General features: G+C 36.3%; 1 protein-coding gene across 1 annotated transcript; it reads left to right on the forward strand.

The window, feature by feature from the left end:
* The first annotated feature begins 3,827 nt into the window (after window positions 1-3,827).
* Window positions 3,828-5,211, forward strand: LOC149616735 (uncharacterized). The gene is made up of 2 exons (XM_089856200.1): window positions 3,828-4,653; window positions 4,726-5,211. The coding sequence occupies exons 1-2, from the start codon at window positions 3,828-3,830 to the stop codon at window positions 5,103-5,105; spliced, it is 1,206 nt and encodes a 401-aa protein (XP_089712326.1). The 3' UTR covers window positions 5,106-5,211.
* The last annotated feature ends 5,908 nt before the right edge of the window (window positions 5,212-11,119 follow it).

Genomic DNA, 11,119 nt, shown 5'->3' on the forward strand with positions numbered 1-11,119 from the left:
CTTTGACACTTTCCACTCAGTTTGACCCAAAGAACACGCCCCTTGATTTATGGCAGACTTATCAGAAACACCCTGTATATAAATGTAGTAAAGATGAATTAAAAAGTAAACACCAAATTTTAAATGTTAATATCAAACTTGTTCTTGGAATATTGAGATGAAACAGAGCTTTATAGCTACACAACTACTAAAATAATCGTAATGCCGAAAATTATTTAAAATATTTCCATTTAATATTCTCAAAACGGAAATGTTATCGTTTTGTAAGAGATCTTATCATCCTACTCGCTTTATATTAACTTTGATATGCGTGTAGTGTTTCGATTCAGATGCAATCTTCATTACTCGTTCTATATTAACTCTCACTTGTGTCAGTACATAGAAATAAGTTTATCTTAAATAATTAATTAAATATAAATGATATTAATTATTTTAATCGCCAGTAAATAATTTTAAAAATAGTTAAATCGTTTAAAATAAAGTTGTTCCTATTTTCTTTCGAAACTTTGCTAATATTGACGTGAAAGTGAAGGGTACCCCTTGTAGAAACTCTTTTTTCTTGAAAATAGTTTCTGTAAAAATAAGAACTTGTTTTTGTTGAAATTCTCCGGGTTTTGAACGCACCTGAGCAAATAGTCATCTCGAACAAATGATTTTTGCACAGCGGACCTCGGGTGGGAAACCCCTTCTATTGAGAAAACATCGTGGTCGAAAATATCTACTCTCTTTTTTTTGGTATTCACTGTCTTTTTGGCTCTCGGGCGAGCACTACCGTTTTACATAGCTCTCGGGCGAGCAATTCTTTTTCTCAAGCGCGAGAAACTTTATTCGGTCCACGTTGCGGAAAATTTCAATTCAGTCTAATATGTGTAACTTTACTATTTTTGCTCATTAAATGTTTTTAGTTTAAGAGTCGAGTATTTAGTCATTCTAATAAAACCAGCGACACTATCCCAAAGAAAAATCCCCACACCCCTCTTGTCCGCTTTCTTCAAATTTTGGGGTATATATACGATTCGTTTCCATTATAATAATAGATAAAAACGCAATCGCTGGAACCGATGGTGGAAGCCCTGCCATTGGGAGGCAAGACGTTTCTCGTAACCCTAGCCGCTCGCCGCGTACATCTTAAGCCCAACGACGATGATGGAGTAGAAGCCAATGTTACAGATTGGTGTCTATGTGGTATAGACGAAAGACCAGAAGATGGTGGTGTTTGAAGCCAATGTTGCAGATTGGTGTCTATGTGGTATAGACGAAAATCCAGTAGATGGTGGTGTTAGAAGCCAATGTTGCAGATTGGTGTCTATTTGGTAAAGACGAAGAACAGAAGATGGTGGTGCTTGGAAGCCAGCAAGTACAAACTAGTATCCATGTGGAGTGGACGAAAACCAAAACTGGTGGTGTGGGAACTCAAGTAGAATAGCCAGCGGAGACAATGACAATTTTCCAAATTTCCGTGAACTGTCAATGCAGTCCGGAAATTGGGAACACGTTTGCTCCGATACGCAAACTGCGAACGCGGTCACGTGGAGTGTGACAGACAGACACACCCACACGTCCAGTGTAATACCTCTCCGTGACGTCATCGTCACTCGGAGAGGTAATGAGCAACTTGACACATTTTATACAACATTATAAAATCACTTGACAAATTTAGTAATACATTATAACATATTTAGTGAAACATTATAGTGAAAATGAAAAAACCAAAAAAAAAAAAACTTAATATGATTTGGTACAACATTATAAAACCACTTTTTTTTTTTAAATGTGCAAATTGGCTCATTTAGTACAACAATAAAAAATCACTTATTTCTTTGTAAATATGCAACTTGGCACATTTAGTATTAAGAAATTATATAAAAGCACTTGGTTAAGATTAGCAATACAATTTAAAAATTATTTTCATCATCTTTAAACAGTTAAAGGAAGGCACAAAGCGTTTCAATGTGAACTTTGACTTTGGATGTATTTTATCATGGCCCTGTAAGCATAGATTGTTCCATGGCGTGCCAAATCAGTAGGCAAGATCAATTTAGTAGCTGTTTCAATTTCTCTCTCTGATATGGTACTTTTAGAGGCTTTAACAGCCAGTTTACGAGCTTCATCAGCGATTTTTTCAAACAGATCTTGAATAAAATTGTTCAATACATCCATAGCTTTACGGGAAATGCTCATATTAGGGTAAATTGTTTTGGAAAACTTGTAAATGTATCTTGAAAATGATGTACTCTTGAAACGAGACCATCGTCTTTGTGACTTTTTCACAGATATCTTGCCATTGTCACGTTTCATCTTGTGTTTAGGAACCATTCTGACATTAGCGCGTGTCTGGTTTTCCTTTGCTTGTTTATTTCCATTGAAGAATTTTCAATTTCAACTGGACTTAATTCTTCACAAACATTTGCATTATCGTTTAAGATGATTAATTCCTTAGTATCATTGATATTTTCCATGTTTTAGGAAGGTTTTAGCGACCCGCGTTCTAGTTACACTTTAGGAGTTAACAAAGCGTTATAATTTTATGTGTAGCAGACGATAATCTACCAGATTGGTCGGCTCGGTTTAGAATAGGGCCGTGTAGAGTGTTCGTTACTATTTGGTCAAAATTTTAGTTTATTATTTGCACCTCCGCACCGACGAATCGAAAAATTCAAAATTCTAGAATACCAAATAATTAGTTTTGAAAAACCGACTATTCTATAGCGGATGAAGCAATTAGAAAGTGAATGTTTTTATCAGTCTATTGACAAAATTATTTGGTTTTCGCAAGAAGTTTTTGACCTTTTCTGTTTATTTTGTAAACTCGAAGGCGCTGTGATAGCGCCCGCTTGGCCATGGCCTCCTAAATATTACTTACGTTCACCGAGTCGCGTGATCTAGGAGGCTGTAGTTGGAATCAGCAAAAAAGAAGTTCATAGACAAGGATCATCCATTATAGGTTTTAAAGGGGTAAAGCGTATTGTCAACTTGTCGCTGCGAAGCTATCTATAGTGAACTTTCTTATAACATGTCACCTATCAAAAGTATGGCATCGTCATGGAAGAGCTCATACACTGCAAAACGAGTAGGGATATATTGACACTGACCTAATTTTGATTAAAATAAAGCATTAATTGGTTCGAAAATAAGTACCTTTCTGTGTCCTATCATTTATAAATTTGAAATTTGGTAGAATACTTTTATAGAAATTGAGATTTGGTCAATTTTTTAAACTATACACTATTTGGTCATTTTACTATTCCGAGTCGAGATATGGCTCCCAAAAACACTGCTATTTGGTATTCGACGAATACCTTTAAAAGTACTATTCGCACAGCCCTAGTTTAGGATCGTTGCATCGCCGTAATGTTGGCGAAAAACATGTACAACATATTTCAGACCTATTGTAATAATAGATTAAAACAAATCTATTGCACAATTAAAATCTTTAAAGGTTTCTTTGTATAATCATGCGAAGAATTTCTTAATAGTTTTTCTTTGCTATAATTGGAAAGCGTGCAGTTAGGGATATTATATCTATTATGTCAAACCAAAAGTAGATAGATCCATAAAAACAAAAAGTTTATATCGGCAATGCTAGCTAGCCTTTGGCTGTACAATCCCTGTAATATCAGATGTGATAGATCCTCCTCTCACCCCCCTACACGTACTAACCAATAAGCATTGAGCTTTCTCACGTCATAGGTTTATCGATTTCTTCTAAAGTAGTACATGTCGCTGGTGGCGATCCAAACGGCAGTCCTTAGCACTATCAATTTTATCGTCTGCGCGTCTTTCAAAAAACACGTGGGTATTTGTTTACGCCTAGGCTTAGTGTCAAAATGGAACCAAACGTTGATGTAGATTTAATTTTAAAAGATTTTCAATCTAACGAATTTTTTCAAACTGACGAGTCTGGAAAAAGGTTAAAACAAATTGAACTTATGAGGGATTCGGGCAGTTTAAAAGAAGTTATTGAGGGCATGCTAACCCAATACGAGTTTTTGTACTCGAAACATGATAAATCAAGAGGAGGATATTCTTCCTTTTTATATGCATGGTGCAATTGGGTGAACCAACTAGTATTTTCAAAAGATGGAGTGGATCCTATTATAAAATATAATACGGAATACGAATGTGAACTAATGAATGTTATTCAGTGGATTGGTTGGCGCGTTATTGAACTTCAAGGTAGAAATAAACGGATCGATGATTTAGAAAATCATGTTTCAAACAAAGTTGATGCACTCTTTTCACAAAAGAGGCCTTACGAAGAAGAGATTAGCGTCAATCAGGCTAAAAAAAGTAAATTGCGACACCTAAAAACAGATAGACTATACAGTATGAACAGGCTTGTAGGCGGGGTTATGGGTGAAATTTGGAAAGTAAATAAAGAAGGCATGCAAGTACTTAAAAAAATTAAAAAGGGCAAGAAACCACTTAGTCAAAAACAAAGAGACAATGCGCATCTGCTATATAAAATTGCATTATCAATTAGAAATTCAGAACAATCTGTTGGTGATATTCCTGATGTCATAAAAATGATAAACAAAGGTGGTTTGTTTATTGCGAACCTCACATTAATACCATTTGTTTCACGACTCATTAAAAATGTTGTTGACCAATACAGGTATTGGACAAGTAGTCCTTACCCTGGTAAAGTAATTAGTAAGTAGAACTAAATGTACACGTTGTTACGTAAATAATTAGCCCATAACCAAATGATTATGTTATTTTTAGAGGAAACCACAAAAGCTGTCAAAGAGGATAATACGCTAAAGACCGAGTTTCACGCCATTGTGTCAAAAATTCCAGAAGTTGTAGAGAACAAATTTACAGAAAGCCAGTTAGAAACATTTAGAGTAGTATTTCAGAGGAAATTGACACACGCAAAAATAGCAGATTTAATAAGAGGGGATATACGCCGCAGAAATGAGAAGAAAGGAATGAGAGGGGTTGGGGGCCAAAATTTGCGTTGTATGTTATACGGTATGAAAAAACAATCTGCTAAAAAGACAGTCACTGTGACAAAGAAAGCACCAATAATCAAAACAAGCAAAGGGCAGAAAAAGAAAGGAAAGGGCAAAAATGCAACTACAAATGACCCCAATAAAATGTAACATATTTGTGATAATAACATCAAACAATCATTTAATACTCTAGAAAGCAATTACAAACGGTAAATGCTAGGCCTAATTTAAACCGCATAATTTGATATTTTTGATATTTTTTATTAGTTTTAGTGCTAATTGTACCTCTCTTATATCCTACGAGGATAAGGTTACGTGTGACTGGCCTGCCGTTGTCACAAATAGCGTAAAAATATGTTTTTTCCTTATTTTTCACATATGTCTAATCCAACTTTGCGGTAAGACGCCTCTGCATTTTGTGAAGTTTTTGTGCATCCCTTAATCAATAAGGCCCTTCGTGCGCTGCTATAGTTTATACTCGTTAGTTTCCCAGCTGTCACATACTTCATTTGGCTGAAAAGAGTTTCCACTGCCGAACCGTTAATCCGTACAGGATAAATATATTTAGAAGGATGCCGAGCTGTGAAATCTTTTATATAGTCAATGAACCCATAAATTGATATTCTCAATAGCTCAAACGTTTGCCACGCGAGAAACTTGGAATTTTTGGTCATCTTTTCATTATCTCCCATCCTTTCACTAGCCCATTCTTCGAAATATTTTAGTCCCTTTAGCATGGACTGTATAGGAGGTGAGTCTACATTAGAAACAGGCTGCTTAGAGAGCAAACCTTCTTCGAATATTTCATTACACTCCTTCAAATATGCGTAACAAGCCATTACATTTGACTTGTCAACTGGAACGTCTTCAAACATTGGGTTTGCATAATTGTACAATTCCCCCAAAACTTCCATTTGCTGCATGATCCTTGCGGGAGTTACATTTAGCTTCGTCCAGGAATCTCGTTCTATGTGGGATTGCTGAAGCCTCTTAACTTGCACCAATTCGTTACTGTCCCTTCTGTCATCTTCTCTTTTTTTCATTTGGTTGATTTGCTCCCAACCAAATCTAACACCATTTTTGGTAAAATCTCTAGTTCCTTCAGACTGGGAATGATGCAGGGCGTTAACCATATTCTTGAGTTGGTGGCTCGGACATACCATCCAATAAATCCACCTGTCCTTGGTACACCAATTTCGTACCTTTGTGCTAAACTGAAAGTCGTACGATCCATCGTCATTTACAGAAGGTTCAAGCGCCTTAGTGAACCCTAAGCTTTGCCTTAACGAAGCCATATTGCTGCTTCCTCCATCGCAAACTAATAGCCCTATTGCCAAACCCACAGAATGGAATGCAAAAATTGTCTTCAGAAGTGTGCTTGTAATGGCTGCGTGGGTTACTGGCTTAGAAAACATGAAATATGGGCCTATGATGTCGTATGATGTAGTGGTGCATCGCCACAGGTACTGTAAAGCGTATTGTGCTTCCAAAACCTCAGAAACCTTGTTGACTTTATACAAATCTTCCAAAGATGTATATTCACTTCACACACCAATCTCGCGTATATTTTTAATTAGGGTGTTACATTGTGTTTGCTGGTTTTTAAAATTTGAATTACTTTTCTTTCGGGGCATTTTAATCCTTTTATCAAGTGGTAAACACGACTAATAACTAACAAGAAATCGTCGTTAGCAACCTAGCTGGCTCCGAGCTCTGGCAAGCGGCAACCCGATACAACACGAGTCGCGTAATGTTACCAAGAAGTTCGTCTTTTCGAACTATATTTTAAGCCGATTTACGCATGTTCCCTTGTGTAAGTCCGCGAAACCAGCTCTATCTATAGGGGGGGGGTTGAAACGGTTCTGAGTTAAAAGGGGGTTCTACAAAATACATGTCAGAGTCAAAGGTTGCCGATATAAACTTTTTGTTTTTATGGATCTATCTACTTTTGGTCAAAGCATGGCTAACTTGGATTACCTTCTATTTTTGATTGGTTGTAACTTTTTTCACTGTTTTGAAAAAATTCCACAGAACTACAATTACGGGCCCTTAATGTGTGTTTAAAATTTCAAAGAAAGCCATCTAATAGTTTATTTTATAAAACATAAACTTGCTAAGGGAGGTTTTCATTTCCATAAAATTAATCACAGATTTTGGCGAAAAACTATAAAATGTCCATAGAAATAACATGGCAAATTTTCCAAACTTGCCCACTTTGTAACTACCCATTTAAAATTAACAATGCGTTTGTTAGATTTGAAAACGGTCTTAAATGAAAGCCCCAAACTTATAATTGGCGCCTATATTTTTGCATTAAGAAAAATTAAGCTTAAGTATTGTTTTTCATAGTTTTAATTACATGCTCTAATATACGTGGTTCACCTTTAAACTGTGTAACTATAGCCCACTCGATCCGCGCTCACGGACGCAAGCTATAGCGCGAGCAGCTTGCGTCGTTTCAGCATGGGTTATTAACTTGGTTAAGTAATATAGTGTAGAAAGCCACTCTAGCACTTTCGTCGTTTTACCCTGGATATAATGACTTAAGCTAAAGAAATTGGTAGGGCAATTAGCTTGCTTAAACGTCATTTTAACTTTTTAACATTCAACTAATTTAGTTACGAAGTACATATTAAAGCTAATTAAACTTTATTACCAATTAAAGACAATTAAACTACATTACCTTTTAAAGATAATTAAACTAGATTATAAATTAAAGAAAATTTAATTAGATTACCAATTAAAGATAAATAAACTAGATTTAGTGCTTGGCATTTTCTATCCATTATCCATAAATTGGAATCTTAGATTTGACAGCCCCACCAATCTTGGACTTCACTCTCCTCGAAAACCGAACTTCCAATAAGATTCAGTGGTTGCTAAATTCCAGTTAAAAACAAGACGGCCCAAGGGCTCGTAATAGTAGCCATATCGTACGAGTGAATAGCCCCTCAATACCCTACCCTAATGAGTGGATAACCCCTCTATACCTTACCCTAATGAGTGAATAGCGCAATCTTTTTCTATGCTTAATTGATTTACCGTGCATAAAATCAGAGTTAATTACTCTAAACAGTGATTAAATCATAACCGTATAAATTTACTTATGATGTAATTCTAATATTCCGGCGAATCGAAGAACAGAGAGTTTTTAGTGATAATCCCTCGATGAGTTTACAACATAGACTTATGCCGATAAACACTTATCGCATATTATAGATTTCTAACAAGGACTTATGCCCAGAAACTTTTGAAAGAGAAAGTTTAGTTATAGTGATTACGCATTTTAGTGATTATCCCCTCGAATTACCTTTAGCAATGCTAAAATGATCAAACGCATAACGCTCATTTAACACTATGTTAGCTCTATCTAAACCCACATTTTAATTAACAGCCAAAACGTTCCAGTCAAACATAACATAGTTGACGATAGCTACCGAACGAGAACGAAACACATGAGGAGCGCGGTAGGAAACGGGGAAAATCGTTATCTATTTAATTAGCACATACATAAAAAGAAAATAAATATAAAAACCCCAAACATACAAATTCATAAGTATCCGACCCCACAGATAAAAATTCAAAAGTTTCCGACCCCACAGATTAAGAGGTACCCCACCCCACATCAACCCGACATTTTAGAGATATGAATAAATAATAAAAAACATGAGGTATCTATCAACTCTCTATGGTTCAGTTGGTAGAATGTCTGCCCATTTCGCCAGCGACCCGGGTTCGATTCCCGGGTCTGAACTGAAAAAGTTTTAATTATAATTAAATCTCTAACCGAGCCCAGTAACCCCTATGGGTGGGTTGTGGTAATGTAAAGTTCCTTTTAAGCTAAAATCTGACGATAACGAAGCGACAACCCCGGCCACTACTACTACTACTACTACGACGGCTCGGGTCAAACTAAGAGCCTATCGTATACTACGATATGGCTAAAAAACTCGCAGTTTCTATCAAGTCTCTATGGTTTAGTGGTAGAATGTTTGTCTACTACGCCAGCGACCCGGGTTCGATTCCCGGGTCTGACCTGAAAAAATTTTAATTAAAATTAAACCTCTAACCGAGCCCAGTAACCCCTATGGGTGGTTTGTGGTAATATAAAGTTCCTTTTAAGCTAAAATCTGACGATAACGAAGCGACAACCCCGGCCACTACTACTACGGACGGCTCGGGTCAAACTAAGAGCCTATCGTATACTACGATATGGCTAAAAACCATGCAGTTTTTTTTCTAAGATAAAAATATTGTTTAACAAGTTGGGAAAACCAAAATATTACCTCTCCGAGGAGGACTACTTACAAACTTACTTACCCAGATATGGAAATGTTTATTTTTTTAAGAACAAATACTGAAGTTAAAATTTATGAAATATTAAAGCAGTATACAAAGCATAGCAAATATACTGTAAATCAGACGACATTTTACATCCAATAAGGATATACTTGTACACATTAAAATCATCCGATGGGGGGAAAAACGGGAAATGAAGAGCTAAAACTTTGGAGGGATATTACCTTTACGTTTTTGTAAAGGCCCAATTTTCTACTCCTCAACTGTATATCCTCTACCTCTATGTTCAAAGCCATATTCACAACAGGGTTGCCATGTAAACACTATCCTCTCGTTTCACCTCAACGATTTTCTTAGTTTGTCAACATGACTGTTAACGTTACATAACATCAAAGCTTATTTGTGACTACACACACTGAAAGTAAATGCGCACCATAAAAAGCATGAAAACACGAAGCTATAATCCGATTACGATCAGACCTTTCACTGGTCTGGGCTGCGTCCAGCAGAGCTCCCCAAAATGACAGCGGATTTTGGAAAACGTTTACCGGTGAGATCTGTCGTCATAGCGTTTCTCCGGTCATCGGTGTTTTAAAAATGACGCTAGCGCAATAAAGCGTGCAAGATACCAAGGCTTAACAAAAATTGTATGATAACATATTTAAAAAGATAGATAACAACAACTTTTATAATTAAAATTAGAAAGTAACATGTCTCTTAAAATTCTCGCGTGATCAACTGGTTTCATGCCAATTAAATAGCTATAATCCGATAAGAATCAGGAAGAGCTATTTGTATTAATTCCTCCACGTTCTTTCGTCAAGCTGAGAACTACGCGTTTTACGTCACGTTTTCCAAAAACCCGACGATTTTCTTTGAAGACCGCGCTGGCTCAGCGCTAAGCACCGTCCGTGACGTCAAATTCACAAACAAAATCCCGTCCTGTAGGACACTGCTAACAGCGCTGAGCTCTGCTGAACGCGGCCCAGATTTCCACCATGATTATAAAATCTAAGCCTAATTATTTACCAGTGTATTAACTTTCGGCTCACTCTGAACCGTTAATGTCTCTGCATTACAGAAACGAAAACCAAACCCAAGCGTTTACTTTTTGGTTCACTAAGCCTATTGACAAATAAAAGTTTAATAGACCTTTATCGTTGCGTTCTTCTTGAAATTACTATAGAAAGGATTATGCTATACAGATGTAGTATAGCTTAAGTAATATATAAACATCCATTTCAAATAACAATATTAAAAATCACCCTTGGAATATCAAAATGAAACAGAGCTTTAAAGCTACAAAAGTACTAAATGTATCGTAATTACGAAAAAGATTTCCACATATTCACTTTATATTATGGAAACAGTGAATATTAAGGTTATGTAGGATTTCTTAACACATCAAAACAAAGCGAACTGCTAACTCGGCGCACTAGTGTGACAACGGACAGACACACACAGACAAAAAAATAGACTGCTTTTTAACTCTTTCCGTTTTAATTTTGAGTTGAGAAACAAGATTATCTTAAATATTAAAATAAATATAACTAATATTAAATATTTTCTTCGTTAGTTGTTCGCCTTATTGAGCGTTATATCGTCTTGATAAAGAACAATTAAACATTCTTGAGAGACTTGACTAATATTGGCGTTTACAATGAAGCATACGCCGATTGCCTCACCATACTCAAATAGGTAGTATATAAGGGTGTCGAACTACAGCTAAAAGCATGAACAACCGCAATTGCGAATTAGGGAGGCTAGACGTTTCTCGTAACCCTAGCTGATCGCCGCGAATGTCTTAAACCCAACGATTACGATGGAGTAGAAGCCAGGTGTGCAGACTGGTGTCCATGTGGGAT

The sequence above is a fragment of the Phalangium opilio genome, unplaced genomic scaffold (genome assembly GCF_054372755.1).
Source record: "Phalangium opilio isolate 3A_F unplaced genomic scaffold, DU_Popi_V2 ptg000217l_1, whole genome shotgun sequence".
NCBI classification, from domain to species: domain Eukaryota; kingdom Metazoa; phylum Arthropoda; class Arachnida; order Opiliones; family Phalangiidae; genus Phalangium; species Phalangium opilio.

Bases quoted from the DNA above. Each gene is read 5' to 3' on its own strand.
- LOC149616735 (XM_089856200.1), top strand. From the start codon at position 3,828: ATGGAACCAAACGTTGATGTAGATTTAATTTTAAAAGATTTTCAATCT. The intron at 4,654-4,725 runs GTAAGTAGAACT...TGTTATTTTTAG, and splicing joins TTACCCTGGTAAAGTAATTA to AGGAAACCACAAAAGCTGTC.